General features: G+C 37.9%; 1 protein-coding gene across 14 annotated transcripts in view; it reads left to right on the forward strand.

Moving 5' to 3' along the window:
• The first annotated feature begins 1,176 nt into the window (after nucleotides 1-1,176).
• The window catches only part of EMSY (EMSY transcriptional repressor, BRCA2 interacting), an 80,874-nt gene continuing 65,081 nt past the window's right edge, over nucleotides 1,177-16,969 (forward strand). For 5 of the 14 annotated variants that reach the window (XM_061380910.1, XM_061380913.1, XM_061380918.1 and 2 more), the window contains exons 1-7: nucleotides 1,180-1,356; nucleotides 3,046-3,154; nucleotides 8,415-8,514; nucleotides 10,025-10,099; nucleotides 11,438-11,479; nucleotides 14,852-15,027; nucleotides 16,636-16,788. In XM_061380910.1, coding sequence (XP_061236894.1) covers nucleotides 3,085-3,154; nucleotides 8,415-8,514; nucleotides 10,025-10,099; nucleotides 11,438-11,479; nucleotides 14,852-15,027; nucleotides 16,636-16,788 — 616 coding nt within the window. In that variant the 5' untranslated portion in view covers nucleotides 1,180-1,356; nucleotides 3,046-3,084. Of the gene's footprint in view, nucleotides 1,357-1,478; nucleotides 1,568-3,045; nucleotides 3,155-8,414; nucleotides 8,515-10,024; nucleotides 10,100-11,437; nucleotides 11,480-14,851; nucleotides 15,028-16,635; nucleotides 16,789-16,969 lie in introns of those variants that run through there. The other 9 variants (XM_061380917.1, XM_061380920.1, XM_061380914.1 and 6 more) reach the window with 7 other exon arrangements.

Genomic DNA, 16,969 nt, shown 5'->3' on the forward strand with positions numbered 1-16,969 from the left:
GACAGACGGAAGAGAATGCATTGGAAGATTAGGGATGGGGTGGTGGGAGACTATTTGTCCCACTTCCTGACTTTCTCAAGGGACAGACTTGGGTTCCAACACTATAAAATTTTCCTGGGCCTCAGAGGATTCTTAGCTAATGGGCCAATAGCACACACATGTTGTTTTTTTTTTTTTTCTACCTAACCTACAATGGAGATCCAAGAACTTTTCTGTACGTTGTGTATCACATCCCAATAGGGTAAAATTAACTTAACATTTATAAGAAAACCTTGTTAATATCATAAAGCAGATTAAAAACTCCTTTCCATTTGACCATTTTTACCGGAACAGTCGTTTCCCAAAGAAAAAAATTTGAAAGGGTGGGAAATCACAAAATTTGATTAGATCTTCAACAATAACAGGTACTGGTTTCGATCTTACGGCCGCAATTAACTATATATTGGGCCCTTTTTCTCATCCATTAAATAGAGGCAACAATACCCTCTTCACACAATTGTTCTGTGATTAAGAACAAAGGCTAAAGGGTGAACCTACCAAGTCGCTGGGCCTCAAATAAATCCCTTCTCCTTCTTGCCTTTGACAGAAATGGCACTATCATTCCCACTTCACAGGTGGAGAAACCCGAAGTCGAGAACGCTCGGGTCCCCCTTCTCTACTTGCAACTTCGCAACCCCAAGTTCGGGTACGCCCAACTGCGGTTTCCACTGTGTCAGGTCTGGCAGTGTGGATGTTCTCTCCTCGAGCTGCGTCTGGCGGGGCTGGAGGCCGTAATAATTGCTCCCAATACTCTTGAGGAATCCGAGTCTAATCCTCAACGGCTTCAGGGACCAACAAACTTCCCAACCTTTCCTAACCCCGCCTAGAATAAAGGTCGCAGGGAACCCTCGGCTCCAGCTACCGACGCCATCTTGGCCGCTACGTGTGACGCCACACGTAGCGAAACACGCAGCGGAGAGCCAGTCCATTGGGTCTCTCAGGACAGGCGCGCGAAGCCGGGAGAGGAGGGTATGGGAGAAACTACAATCCCAGCCTTCTTTGCGCGTGCCCACCGAGAGCGAAAGAGGAGGGAGTTTGAGTTCAGACCACAATTCCCAGCAATCCTCGCGATGTCTCTCCTTTGCTTTCAAAACGTGGAGGAAAAGAGGGACAGAAGAATGGAGATCTTTTGGTGTCCGTTCTTCGAAAGGCGGGAAAGGCGAACTACACCTCCCGACTTGCAACGCGCGCCTGCGCCTGCGCCCTGATACCTGTCGCCATCTTGCCCGTTCAGAGGCACCGCAAACAAACCCAATTCCTGGTGTCCCCTAGTCTTGGCGGAGGAGCCTTTTAGATGAGCTCAGAAAGGCCGGGCAGGTGGGTGACTCTCAGACAGACTGCTGGGAAGAGCTGGCAGGATAGCCAGTCTGAAGGACCGCCGGGCCAAGCATTTGGAGCCTGGCTTGGGGCGCCCAGCCCCATCCTCCGTTGTCTCCTAACGGGATCGTGGGGCTCCCCGAGGTGGGCTTAGGGGAACTGGCAGGCCTGGTGCTGGAATTGCGGGGGTCCAGCTCCTGGGGGCCTGCCGGTGAGTCTTGGTCGTCTACCTGGCTGTCCGAGCGTCAACTCTTTCTCTCCGTTGTCCTCTCCGCTAAGGAGGGAGCGAGGCGCTGATGCCTACCAGAGCCCTTGACTCCGGCTCCTGGTCCTTACAGAGCTTGGGTCGCGGGCTTGACATTGGGGTGGGCGCTGAGCGGCACGGGTGAGGAGGGTGGGCGGGCTACTCTTGTTGTGGTGTTGCGAGAGAGTGCGTGTTTGGGGAGGGGGCGGGGCGGGCTGGCCTCCTTGACACTTGAGTTGGGGGAGGATTAGACAGGATTCCGTTTCCCCGAGCGGGCTCCGGCAACCTCTGCCCAGGTTTCCAGTGCGATGCGGCCCCGCAGTAAGGTCCTCTGGCGGGGACGCATCGGGATGCCGTGACGTGGTGCTTGATTCCGGCGGTCGCCGGCCACCTCCAAGATCCTGTCGGGAGGCGGGGACTGGCTTGTGGAGGGAGCGGATTCCTTTGGCTCTGCCCCTTCTTCCTCTTCCCCACCCCTTTTCTTTATGTCATTCTGCCGACTGGGGCGCGCAGTCCAGTTCTCCTTGCTCTGGGTTGGTTCTTAGCTGAGAGGACTATGGGAAGTAGGGGGAGGGGGTTCAACTCCAGGCGTGGAGCTGGAGTTAGCAGCCCTAGCTCTTGGAAAAGAGATAGCAGTTATTACGGATCGATGCCTGACTCCTAGTCTAGACACTGAGCTCGCTCATTCTTACATTCACTCATTCATTCATTCGTGTTACTCTTCTCAATCACTAATTTATTTAACAGATATTTACAGCAGATCTGCTGTGGGCTAAGCAGGTATTGTGTAAGGGCCCAGCGCCGTTGTCTTTTTCTAGACCAGGGGATTACCAGTCCGAAGTTTCGGACATCTAAACTTTTGGGAAACGCTTTTGTAAAGACTTCGGGGTGTAAATTCATCTTTCATTGTTAAGACGAGGAGACAGTTCCATTTATCCACTTAGCATCTTAGGATCTTTACATATTGTATCTCATGTAATTCATAGTGAGAAACCTGGCAGAAGTCAAGTGAATTAATTGCCCAAGATTACATAGGTAGTGGCACCTATTTATTAAATAATGTGCCTGCCACTAGAATAAGAACTTCACGTACACTGTTATTCAGCCCTCATAGCTGGGTGATAAAACCTCTACTTTACAGTAACACATGTTCAAGTAGACCTGTTTACCCAGGATCACACAGCCAGTAAGTTGTAAGATCTAATTAAAGCCTATAGGTGTCTGATACCTATGTTCTTTCCATGTGATAGCCTGGAATAGTAAACTCCCAAATGGTTAAGTTCTTCGTTTGTCAGAAGTTGTAAAATGTGGAGGTGAAATAGGATTTTGAGATACTTTTACTGATTTTGCTTCTTAACGTGTGAATAGCCAGGTGAGTGGGCTTTTGAATGCACTTGAGCAATGTGGCCTTTTGTAATTTGACTTTTTGGTTTTTGCTTTGGAAGGGAAGACAAGCTCTTTGGGGCTACCAAAAAGAAGCAGCAATGCCTGTTGTGTGGCCAACACTTTTGGATCTCAGCAGGGATGAATGCAAAAGGATTCTTCGAAAATTGGGTATGATTTTAATTTCTGATGTTTTGTGCCTCTCTGTGATGCTTTTTGCTTTCTATTTGGGTCATGACTGTTTGCATGGATGTCATATTTCATGCTGTGTTAGAAATCCTTTAGAGGTATATAGTTCTTGTTTTACTCTTTGTTATTTCCTTAGTGCCTAGCATAGTGCTTTGTACACAGTAGATGCATGAATCCTATTAATAATAATTGCAGCTAAGAATTCTTCAGGGCTACTGGACTGAGTCCTTTACATTCAACATCTCATTTAATTGTCACTCAAACCAGATAGGTATTTTTCTTTTTATGTCCCCATTTTACAGATGACAAAACTGAAGCTTAGAACCCAGACTAATTCTTTAGTATGTCATGGGGTCAGAATTTCAACCCAGGGAATATGATTCCAGTCTCACTTTAACATACTCTTAGGCTTCATGAGTGTGTGTGAATTACATGTGTGTGCGTGTGTGCTCAGTTGCTCAGTTGTATCTGCGACCCCATGGACTGGAGCCATACTGTTTCTGAATTCTGAGTTAATGTAAGCTATGCTGACTTTCCCAAATTATATTTTACTATCAGTAATAAAACACCATTTACGCTTGTAATGAACTATTTAGTGCTTCTTTTCCTTTAGGGCAGTCTTTCTCAAACAGCATTGAGGGAGAGAATTAAGCCCTAATGCTAAGGCCTTCATTGTATGTAATGAACCAAGTTTTCTACCTGCATCTAGAATGGTATGTTATGTATTATCTTTGGGACAATTGAGAAAAAAAGAGTTACTCAAATCATTTTCTGTATTTTGTGATTCAAGTGAGAATCCTTGGTTGAGAAATGTAGCCTTAGACTCTAAGATTCAAGGAGGATATTTTTGTCTTATTCACCACTGTAGTCTCAGACCAGCGCATAGTAATGACTCAATAAATGAAAAAAATAATTTGGAAAAGAACATTACATGTTTTGGCAGAGGAGAGCCTGGTAAGCTGCCGTCTATGGGATCGCATAGAGTCAGACACAACTGAAGCGACTTAGCAGCAGCGGCAGCAGCAATTATTTAGATATCTGTGATTTTGAAGGGGAAAATGCGGACTTTGAATTCACATAGATTTAGGATCTTGGTCCTGTTACTAATGACTGACATCCAAAAGCAAGTTGTTTAATCTCCCTAAATCTATTGATAATTTTGTAAATGAAGGGTAATAATAATCTGCCTCATAAGTTTGTGGGTTAAGTGTATACAGAAAGAGCCTATCACAGTGTCCGACATCTGAGTATATAGCATTTTAAAGCAGTTGCTTTCAGACATTTATTTATTTGCAGTTGAATCTTTTCTTCACAAGAAATCTTTGTTGGAAATTCCTGTGGATAAATCTGAATCACAGCTAGTCTGGCCTTAACTGCTAATAACCTTTGCCCTTTTTATTTCCCCTTAGGGGCTACCATGAAGATTTCTATATTTTAAACTATTTCTTAGCATTGTACTCTAGTACCTTGGTTTTTTTTTTTTTTTTTGTCAATTATTCCTTTATTTTATTTTTTAAAATTTAACCTTATAAGTTAAATTTTTACTACCCATTCAAGGTTTTCTATACACTGATAGACAATTGGTCTAACTTGTTAGCTACCAGTTATAAAATTGGATTTGTATTTATTTCATAGCTGAAATAGTTAAAGAGTTATTGTGATCTGTTCAGATCACAACTGCAGTCAGCTGCTTTAGTTTCTGGGCTTTTGGAACCTCAAATCAAGAGATTATGTTTAAATATAAAAATTGTAAGCTTTAAGTCTTAAATTTATCCTTACTTTTAGTCAGAGCTGTGTAGGTAATGTTGCTGAAGAGCTGCTTCTGTACTGAAGAGAACAGCCTTCCTATAGGGTAATGTCATCTTCAATGATCCTTCTTTTGGGAGGTGAGCTTTGATAGTGATTTGCAGAATGACTTCCTCCTCACCCGTTGACTCATTATCATAACAGTGAAACCTTTGAATTGCTTTCGGACACTAGCTCTAGGTCCAGAGTTTAGAGAAGGTACTGTGTTTAAGAGTTAGCTTAAAATATTTTAAGGATTAGCTTTTAAAAAGATTCTTTTAAAACAGTTATAAATTATTTTAACATAAGATGTTAAACATTTATATTTTACTTGTGAAAGTGTTAGTTGCTCAGTTGTGTAGCCCACCAGGCTCATCATTCCTTGGGATTCTCCAGGCAAGAATACTGAAGTGGGTTGCCATTTCCTTCTCCAGGGGATCTTCCTGACTCAGATCAAACGCGGGTCTCCTGCCTTGCAGGCAGATTCTTTACTGTTTGAGCCACCAGAGAAGCCCACATAGACATTGGGATAGAGGATTTCTATCTCTATATAATGCTAACATGGGGCTTTATGAAATACAGTATTCATATTGAATGGCAGGTTTGCTTAAATGGAATGGGTTGAGGCTTTATTAAAATAGTTCAGATCTTTTGTTTTCTGTGGTATTTCATGTGTTAATTGTTTCATTATACTTAAGTCTCATTAAAGTTAACACTGTAATAGAATGGTATAAAAAATAATACCAGAAATTCAACTGAGCTTGATATTTGTCAGAATCTTAGGATTCTCATCAAAATGGAAATCCACAAATGTGAATAAGGTTGGGAAACTAGCCGATGTTCTTTACAGTGAATGAATTTCTCATTGAATGAAAGGAAAGTGTGCCTTGGATTGTGTACCTGTGAGAACTGTGTTCTGAGTTATACAGTTTTGTGTGTGGTTGCTACCTCTTCTATCCCTGACTTTTTAGTTAGACTTGGAATGAGACTTGAGGTGTCAAAATCTTTGTCTTTAGTTAATTTCACTTTCTAAAAAATACTGTGAAATAGTGAAATTTTGATCACCATAAATTTCACAGGCCAAAAGTGAACCTTTTCCTGAAATCACTTCTCTCTGACCTCTCCATTTCTTTTTATGGTATTGTCATTTTCCTAAATATCTTGGAAACTGAAAAACCTGGTTATTTTCTTTCTGCCATTCCTTCCACATTTAATCAATCACTGAGTCCTATCAAAAACTTTTTAGACTGGGGATAGTGGCTTTTCTTAGTCTGGCCCCAAATTCTTTTTCTATTTTTATCCTTGTTGGATTTTAATCACTTTGAGAATACGGACCTTGTTTTGTTTATATGAAGATTCGCCTTGGTACCTTGCAGTAGTAGTAGTGTTCAGTTAGTAGTTAGGTTTGAATTAGTGACTAGCCAAGTACAGACATATTTTTACTTTTCCTAGTATAAAACTCTCAAAACAGTGACTATTACTGGAAGTTTAACATCTTTATGAAACATTATATGCTCTTTTACTCTATGTTCTTTTTGTACATTTGCGTCCCGCCCCCCCACCGCCCCGCCTAGAGCACAGTTCTGTTTCTGAGTAAAGCTTATGCTTCTAGACTAGATGATGTTTTTCCTCTGTGCCTTTACCACTGTATTGTAAACTGTATCAGAATTGTCTGATGACTTGTTTCACTGTAACTTTACTCTAGAGTTAACTTCTTAAGGCAGGGTTTAGCATACTATCTCGTATATATAATGAGATTCAACACTGATTTGTTGAATAAAATACTTGATAAATGAGGCATAAACATTTAGAGTATAGTGATTTCTTAAGTTATCCCCAGTGTCTTTCTGAACTCTACTTTGGGTTCTGATAAAAGCTGAAATATGTTTTTTGGATCAAAGTATTTCCAGGGAAGCAGAGATTGTCCTTCCAGAAGGACCACATGAAACATCTACCTAATATCCAGTGTAGATTGAACATGCAGGATGTTTACACATGAAATAATTCAGTTGGACAAGACGTGTCTATTTAATATGGTCAACTCACTTTTCTATATAAATTCTTTTTTTTTTTTTTTGACAGAACCGTGGATAATACAAACTGAATGAGGCTACTATTTTACTCTTATTGTAGTATCTTGAATGCAGCTGTGCATGCCTTAGTTATTTGGCTAACATTCGGTATCTATTATATGTAAGGCATTGGCAAATACTGGTAGTAAGTTGGATCTATTAAGAAGATAACTGTAGTCTGGATACTTATTTCCCATCATTTTGTTTCGTTCAGGTCTACTTGTCTCATAGTGTTTATGGTTTGAAACAACTGTTTTATTATTTCTCATGATTCTGTGGGTTGCTCGTGTTGCCTGAGCTTGCTCACATGGCTCTATTCAGCTGGAAGCTTAGCTGGTTAGTTGGGCTCAGCTAAGGTGGCTGGGCCGCTCTCTCCATGTGACCTTTCATCCTGTGCTTCTTCACAGCTTGGTGATCTTAAGGTTCCAAGAGAACAAGGCCCTGTGTGCAAGGCTGCTGTTTGCATCATGTATGTGATGTTCCATTGGCCAAAGCAAGTCACATGCCAAGTCCAGAGTCATTGTTGGAGGTACTATAGAAAGGTAGTACATGAGGAAGTTCACTGAGAAGCAGGCATGGTTCATTGGGAGCCATTGAGGGCTTTTTGGTTTTATAGTTTAACCACTACTAGGGACAACAGTTTCATTAAATAATGGTTGTTGCTGTGGAAAGTTAGTGAAATGAAACTGTCTGGAATTAGGTTTCAGTGTATTATGTACTGATTCTGTAAGAGCAAAAATTCACGTTTGCTAATCTGCCTTAGTCATTTTGCTGGTGGTTTCAATTTGTTGGTGGTTTCTTCAAGGTACCTTCAAAGTGTCTTCTAGGACACTAGGTAAAGAAGCTAGGATCAGAGATGAGAAAGGACTTACCCAGGGTCACACAACTAATGTCAGTGCTGGAGCCAGAATCTGGTCATTTGACTCTTGATCCAGTAGTTTTTCAGTTGCACGCTACTCACAGATGGAATATAGGTTGAATTCTTAGGCAAGCTTAAGGAATTATTTCAAAATTTTATCAGCAAAGCTACCTATCAATAATACTAAGAACTTCTCTTACCAGCCTTATTATACCACTGGGAACCTTTTCCCAGTTGTTGGTAGCATCCAAGTTGAATGTTCTTCAGTGATGATATGTAAAGCAAAATATTTAGACTTTTCTTCCTAAACTTTTACACACATGACTTCTGTGAGGCAGTAAAAAAGAAAATAAGCTTATAAAAGCCACATTTAATGTATGTTAGAAGATAAAATTTTTAATAAGAGGACATTAATGAAATATTTGCATATTGATTTTTAGGTTTCCTGCCCTGAAGTTTCACTGTATATAGCCATACTATTAAAATATTGATGGTCTATTTTGATAAAATAATTTTCTTCTTCTAGAATTGGAGGCATATGCTGGAGTTATCAGTGCACTTCGGGCACAGGGAGATCTCACCAAGGAAAAGAAAGATCTTCTTGGAGAACTCTCAAAAGTTCTTAGGTAAATTATCATAAAAGTTTGTGAGACATGACTCTAGGAATTTCATTTTGAGATATTTTGGTACTTTTCACTCTTAGGCTGAAGACAGAGGTGTTCAAGTTGTTGGTACTTAGAGATCCCATCCCAGTTGTGTGCTTTGTTACAGAAAATCATGTAATTTACCATTTATTCTGTACTCTAATCAGAAGAGGTTTAAGGCAGGTTATTTTAACTTTGGGCTAGTTGGAAAAGGGAAATATTTTTAACCTGGGTAAAGGAAAGAAGAGCTAGGAGTGACTGGATATGAAGATCTAGAGTGGCCAAGTGGCATCTGTTAGGGGTAGAAGAAGACACTAGGAAGTTGTTGTCTTAGGTATAGAAATGGGTAGTGATTATATAGTCATAGCATTAGGGACAGTTGATCCCTGCAGCTTCCCATTAGTGTGGGACTTCAATTCATTAAAAAAAATCTGGTGAAAGGGGTTCTTTAATACTTTGCCTTGATCCATTCTTAACATCTTGAGCTTTCTCAGAAAATTCAGTTTTGTTTTAACTGAAATGTCCTTTCTACATTTAAGACTATTTTGTCCTATTTTTAAAGTGAAAATAGGGAAGAGATTTTTTTCCTCCCTACGTTCAATTATCAGTAAAGTAGATATGTTATTAAATTCTGTCTTAATGCCTCCATACTTAACAATTTATATTTTTTGTTTGTTGTTTATATTGCCTCATAAATTCTGCTTTTAAGCCCCTTAAATATTTTAATCAATGGTATAGATTTAGCCTAGTAATAAAGATTACAGTTTCAAGGGTGGTATTCATTTTATTGAGTATTTATGAATGGAATGGGTATAGCCTTTTTTTTAGTTGTTTAGATTTAACTTTACATATATTTAATCAGATCAACATAAGCACATTTTTACCATAGTGGTGATGTGATATAATGCAGAAGACATGTAGCTTCAGTGTTGAGTAATAAAGGAGTAATATCTTGGTGTCAAGTTTCATAGCATATGAAACATTATCTTGTCACTTTCATTTATTTAGTATATTCACTGAACATAAAATTTTAGACTCTTAAGCTTTAGAAAGGACTTTCTTTTGAGGGCCAAAATCTCAGTAACCATGATTAGAGGTCATTCAGTGGTTTGTATTTTTAGATAACAGGAACCTCTGCTAATCTTGACTATGGTCTGACATTTCTGAATTGACGTTAATGACTTCATATCAAACTGAATTTGTCTTTCTGTGATTTGTAATTTGTATAATTTGTACAAATTTATAATTTGTAATTTATAATTAGAATTTAGTTACAAATTCTCTCTACAATTACACAGAATCAGTCTGAATCCTTTTCTATGACTTTAATTAAAGCATTTGAAAATATATATATTAGACCCTTGTCTTTATCTTTTTTACACATCAATTCCCCTCCTCCCCCACAAACAAAATGTTGACTTAAACATTAATAAAAGTATAGAGAAGAGATGCCTGCTTGGCAGAGTTCTATAATGGCTATTTTTTTTCATAGTATCTCAACAGAACGCCACCGTGCTGAAGTTCGGAGAGCAGTAAACGATGAACGGTTAACAACAATTGCACATAAGTAAGCCATTAGTCATACCACCCCTGATTTTTCATGACGTAGTATACCATAGTTTTGAAACAGTCTTCCTATTGTGTAGAGATTCCTGAGTCTTTTATCTTGATAGTAATATCTCTGTACTCAGGGATCCTAACCATAGCTGTGTTAACTGTTTATTTTATTGGTTATGTTTTGCATTTGGTTAGGCAAGCTTTAAGTACTCAGGTCAAATCCTGTTACAATGTAATCTCTGTGTACCTAAAGGCCTCTGCAGTTTAGCAGGTGATTCCTGTATTTGAAACAAAGTTTAATAAAACAAAGTAGCCTGCTTCCCAAATTTGACAGCCCCTTAGAGTTTCTTTGTAACAGTATTTGATATGTATACATATTGCTTTATAAATAGGCATTATAAATTTTTTGACTAATATTTCATGTATTTTGAGATTCAGAAAAAAGATTGTAACATATAACCTGGTTTTAAAAAATATGAATACAATGTATTTTAATTTATTTTGAAAAGACAACAAAATACAATTATAAAGGATTCTTATCAAATTGCTTTCAGATCATTATGACTATTTGATAGATGGGGTGGAGGGTGGTGGAAGGTAGGGACTGAGCATTAACGGAGTATGTATGGAGAGAGTGCCTCCTGAAAAATAGAAAAGAGCAGAAATTATCCTTTAAATGTTAATGCAAGATGGTAGGAACATTTGATAAAATAAGGTATGTTATAGAATAATTCATTTGTTTTTTATTTTTGTCTTAATATGAAGTAAAGCTACAAGAAAAATTTTGGTACCTTTCCATTCTGTAATAAATAGTGCTTTTAACCCAATTGGCAGTATTAGTATTGACCCCGAAGATCCATTAGCTTCATGTTGTACTTCTCTGTTCCTCATTTTACTTGACTGATAAAATGGGGTGCTATCTTTTTAACTGCATAGTTTGAAAAATAAGCAGTTTGAATTTGGAGATTTTTCAGTGGTAGATATCTATGCACTGTGGAAATTTAGAAATTTTCCTCTAGTGACATTAAGTATTGTTAGGCCAACATGGCTGAAACATTTAAATATTAATGTGCTCCTTCTTTTAAATTTCTCTAAACTTTTAAATTGAGATACTCTAAAAATAGTAATTGAGCCTAGATTCTAATTTGAGAACTGGTAATAGGAAACTTATGTGCTAGATAATGAAGTAGTGAATAGTAGTTTGCAATCAGGGGCACTTAGAGACAAAATTAGTACCTTAAAAACATTGGAACAATATTGTGGGGCAATTAGTTATAAGTTGATGCATCAGTTTCATACTTAAAGATAACATTTATTTAGTCTCCTTTTCCTTTTTTCCCCTTTAAAGAATGAATTTATCCTTATATTTGGGTGAAAGACCAAGTTACAGGTATGCAAATAGGTTATTATTATTTCAGGCTTTTTCTTGTATTTATTTCAAAATTGAAGCTCTCAATTATTCAGGGGCACATACTTCATTTATGAATTAACCGAGCCCCTTGCTTTTCCTTCTCTTCTCCTCCTCCCCTTCCTAATACTGCCCACCCTTTAGCTATTTTGCTGCTTGAAAGTAGTCAGAGGGTGGGAAGGGAGAGGAGGTGAAAATTTTAATTAGTCATTTTACTACTTGTTAGTTGTTCTGGGAAAGGTTTGATGGAAGAAATTTTAAGTATTTGCCAAAGTATTTTGGTTAATATGTGAGTTTCTTTAATCTGACCTCTCCCTTTCCCTCCTCTCTCTATTAGCATGGATAATTGAGAGTTGGCTTCTACCTACCTGTTTCCTCTTTTTTTCTCTCCTTTTCTGATTTCTTTAATACATGAATTTAATTTTTTGAAAAACGTTTACTTCAGTGTATAATTTTAAGCTTCTCAGGCGTTTCCATACTCCTGTTTTAATATTTTATATTGTGGTTTTAGTTTGACCAGATGTTGTATTTACTTGTGGAGCCCAAGGGGCAATGAGTGGGTAATGCTGAGGAGGACATAGATCCCTCATCTGTCCGTCTCCTTTGCCGTCTGTAGCAACAGAATCTAGTTCTAAAGATTATCTATAGGAGGTTTCATACTCTGAGCCTGAAAAAAGTAACTTGAGCCAAGGAGGAATGCATCTGAACAGACTGCATTCCCTTTCTCCTCTCCCTTCCCTCCCCCACTCAAAACAGCAGCTTAGGCCAGAAGGAATGTTTGAAAGGTGAAAAGAAAGCCAAGAAGATTGAGCACAAAGGAGGTGGAAACAAAAGGAGTCGAGTGTCTGGGATCAAAGAAAAGCCTTGCTTGAACCATAACACGTTTTTATTATTTGATACTCTAATTCAGTTTTGAAACATGACAGAATTATAGTATTAAAGCCTGGAATGTTAAGAGGCCTCACAGTTTTTAATTGGGCCACTCTTGGATCTAAAGAAAGTAGCTATCCAGAATGACTGATCTCTTAACTCCTTCCCCATCAGCTAGTCATTCATGGATACTGTATGAGCCTGTCTGTGAGGATTTCATGCTGGTGCCATGCACACCAAAGGATGCAAGGGCCAAGGTAGTTCTACTAGTGTCAGACTTCTCAGAAAAGGGACTTGGAGCAAGGTTTCCACCCGCCTCTTGCTATATTTAGTATAAATAAAGAGATGTTCTCTGAAACTTAGGAATCCCAGGGAAGCCATGGAATAAGATGTTTACAGAAACCTGTAAAATTCTTTTTAGATGATTTGTGCAGCTAATGCATATTTACACCCTCATTAATAAGCAAGTAGGAATTTTAAATCTAGGTCTAACATGATGAGTAATTTTTCACTCACTTAAAAAAATTTGGGCATGTTTGCGTGAGTAGAAATTTGGAAGATTTATAGATCTTTTTAAAAGTTGCAGTTGTGTTTTTTGCACTGCAGATTCTGTCTTTTCAATAGCATATATATTCATGTGTTTAAATTATTAATCTTCCATAATTTCTGCCACTATTTAACAGTGTACCAGGTAAGTGTAGACATCATTTTATTTGTATGGTAAACTTTCATCAGCAAATTTTTTTAGCGACTTTCTAGTAAAATGGTAGCAAAATAGGAGTAAGCCAAGAAAATACTGAATAGCTTTTAGAACTTTTTCCCTTTGACAATCAGTAATAGCCCTTTTCTGTCTCTCTTGTTGTACCATTCTCTGTTTCAAAACTAGCATCAATTTGGAGATTACATGATAACAGATTTGTGAGGGTTATCGGGGTCTTAGGAATCCCTCTTTCCCTTGTCTTAGGTAGGCCTGTGTTAAACCATAGGGAATTTGCAGATTTTCCACAATAACTCAGTTGGATTCATCAACTCCTAGAAATTCTTTTCTTAACTGAATGTAAATTCTTCTCAAGTTGTAATTTGTTTCATTTATTGAAAGTTTGTAGATTAGACAACAGTGTCTAGTTAGTATAAATCAAAGGCAAAAGTTTGACATGAAACACATTTGAAAATTTTTATACCTTCTACTTGTGTTGTGGCAGTTCATTTCAATAGAATGATGTATGCTTGTTGAAGGAGCTGTTTAGTAACTGTGTGACCCTAAGCAAGTTATTCAACCTCTTGGTAACTCAATTTTCCCATCTATAAAATGGAGATGATAATATTACCAATTTCATAGGATTGAAAGAATTAAATGAGTTAATACAGGCAAAATATTTAGAACAATATATCACATATACTAAGTGCTAATTGATGTTAACTATCATCATCACCGTCATCATCATCATTCCACTATCCACTAACAAGAGCTTTTGTGTACTCTATCAAGAATCAGTGCACACACAGAATCTTAAACTCTAGGTTGGGTTGTAGAATCTTTGGTTTTGAAAAAGGTGCGCAAGTATTTCCAACTTAGTGAAGAAATTGGTTGATTGATTCTGGGTGAATTTTAAACCTTGACAGTCACCATTAGTTAGACCGCTGCCTTTATTGAAGCCAAGCAAAGGGAAGAGAAAAGCTGTCTTTTCATGCTTCAACCTCCGTTTGGACTCCTAGGATAAAATTTGCTCAACAAGTTTAGAGTAAAATTGAGAATAGTGTCTGCTAAGGAATAGAGTTCAGTTGCCTCAAACATTTCTAAGAGTGAAGAATGATATAAATAAGTAAAATTAAAATAGTGGCAGATTTCTTCCAGTGTCCTCAGATCTAGTCTACTTATTTTTAATAGAAAGGATAATAATATAACACATTGTCAGTGACACCTGCAGTGATGTGTACAGCTTCGCACCTCCCAGTACCTAGTCTCCCTCGTTTACTGCCTCAGTTTCCCTTGTTTGAAAGCCTTAGAACCTCTGGCCATGCAGGCAGTTAAGATAATTTTGCAAAAATTCAGTGAATTTCATCCTTAATTATTAAGGAAAGTCTGATTTTTGAAATTGAGTAATTTTTACCTTTTTAGCCTAATTACAACATTAGTTCTAGAAGTTGGTAGAAATACTAGTTTTCATCTTCAATACCAACCAGATTTAAACTAATGAAAATAATGTTGATGTTTATTTACAAGGCATGGGACAGTTTTCCACAGTTTCAGAGATGTTCGTTATAAGATTCAGATTATGGAATAAAATGTGTGAAAACCTAAGTGTATGTAAGATTCCTTAAATTCTGATTTTTATTCATAGTTTTGATCTTGCTTAAAATAAAGCCTCTCCTGTTCACTCAGGGTACTTTTTTTATAATTTAAAAAGTTATATTTGAATATATGTATTTGATTCAGTTTTAGCTATCAAGAACTTTTGTAGCAGCATTTTCTTTTTTGTTTAGTATGTCTGGACCTAATAGCTCCTCAGAATGGTCCATTGAAGGTCGTCGATTGGTACCCCTGATGCCCCGGCTGGTTCCCCAAACTGCCTTCACTGTAACAGCTAATGCTGTTGCCAATGCAGCTGTTCAGCACAATGCATCTCTACCAGTGCCTGCAGAAACAGGAAGCAAGGAAGGTGAGTAAAGAAATATTTCAGTGTGTAGAGATGACTTTCCTTGGATTCTTTCAAGAAAAGTTATCTTATTTTTCATCTGTTTTTGTCCCAGTATTCAAACGCTGTGAAACGTAGTGAATAACTCTTGTTCTGAAACTAGAAACTGCCAAGTTTTTAGTCTCAGCCAAAATTAAATATCCCTTTTGTTCAAAGTGTGAATTACATTAATCACAAAATTGCAAAAAGCCTTGGAATGAATTTTTCGATAGGAACCTGTCTTGTTAGAAGTGGATAAAAGGCCTTAGAAAATTAATAAGGCAATAGAAGTCATTTATAATAGCTGCCGGAGAAAGATGCTGAACTGATACTTTAGAAAATAAAGTTCTGTTTTTGTCTTCTGGAATCAGTGGTATATACTGCTTCTCTGTTCCAGTCAATGTGTTTAATCTGTTAGGGGTTACGTGGCTGATGGAGAAGGCTTTCTTATTGTTATTTAATCTAGTCATTGACACATGCTTTAAAATTCCTTGGAGTTTCTAAGGTAACCGAGAGTAATATTAAATTTGAGAGTGCATGTTTGAGTTGACTTCAGTAGCTTAGTTTGGTGTTATATGAAAATGACCCTGAAAATAATGCAGATTATTATTATTGTCAGATTATTTTGGGGAATTATCTTTTTTTGACTATCTATGGATCGTGGAACAGAATGAGACATTCCTTTCATACATGCCAGACTCTGTTTTACATGTAAAGAAGCTATATTTAGGGAGAGACAGTTATCAGTGTGCAAACTTGGCCTTCATTGAATTCCTGTTTTCTTTGTTGCAGGTGAGATATCTTTTTTCTCTGCCCTCTTTTATCTTTTCTGTTTACCACCTCTCTGATTCAGTGGAAAGAATATAGAATTTTTGATAGTTCTAATCTAGGTTTCAATCCTCATATTTCATTTCCTTGCTCTGTGACCTCCACCCAGTCTTTTAGCTTCTGTGAGCCTTGGATTCCTCATCCTTAAAATGAGGATGTGGTGTTGTGAGATTAGTGATAATATATGGGAAGAATTTAGCATAATCCATGGTACTCATTCCTGCTTGTTACTGTTATTCAAGCAGTTAAAATACTGTGTTGTCATTACCTTAGTTATTATTGCACTGTTTAGATGGCAAGTGACTAGTGAGTTGTTTATAAGAGAAACTTACCTTGGTTTTCTCTAGGGGCTAAGTTGGAAATTTCTGTGGTTAGGGAAAACTGATCCATCACTCCATCATTGATACTGCTATTAGTATTAGAAAAGAATATAAGTATATGCTTTTTGTCCAACTCTTGCCATGAGTAAATAATGATTTTCATTTTTCTCAGTTTTGAACTTGGTTTCTTTGTAACTGTGCTCTTCTCTGTTGTCAGTGCCACCTGTAGACAGCTGCTAAATACTTGGGGAAAACCTCGTTAAGTGATGATTTTCAGGAAAGGTTATTAATTTTTTTAACCCGTGGACCTAATTCCTAGTATTGGCTGCTAACTTCTGGTTATATGAAAATGTTAAAATTGGCCTGAAGTAAAAAAAATTATCTTTGTGTATGTGTGGACCGTTTTGGTGAAAGTTAACAGCGGACTTTTTTATCGTTCCTTCAGTAGTGGTTTGCTATTCCTACACAAGTACCACGTCAACCCCAACCTCTACCCCTGTTCCAAGTGGCAGCATAGCAACGGTTAAGTCTCCAAGACCTGCCAGTCCTGCCTCCAATGTAGTTGTCTTGCCAAGTGGAAGTACTGTTTATGTCAAAAGTAAGTGATATTCTCAGTGTTATCAGGGCCATCTTGGCTAAAAGCTGCAGCATAGGCTCCGATTAGATCTGCCTTCCTGATTAATTCATTGGCCCACTGGCTATAAGCAGTGGTTAGTTTTTGAATATTGTAAAGAATTCCTTTCTTGTAATTGTAGTCTTTGTAGTGTTTTTAAAAATTA

The sequence above is a fragment of the Bos javanicus genome, chromosome 15 (genome assembly GCF_032452875.1).
Source record: "Bos javanicus breed banteng chromosome 15, ARS-OSU_banteng_1.0, whole genome shotgun sequence".
NCBI classification, from domain to species: Eukaryota; Metazoa; Chordata; class Mammalia; order Artiodactyla; family Bovidae; genus Bos; species Bos javanicus.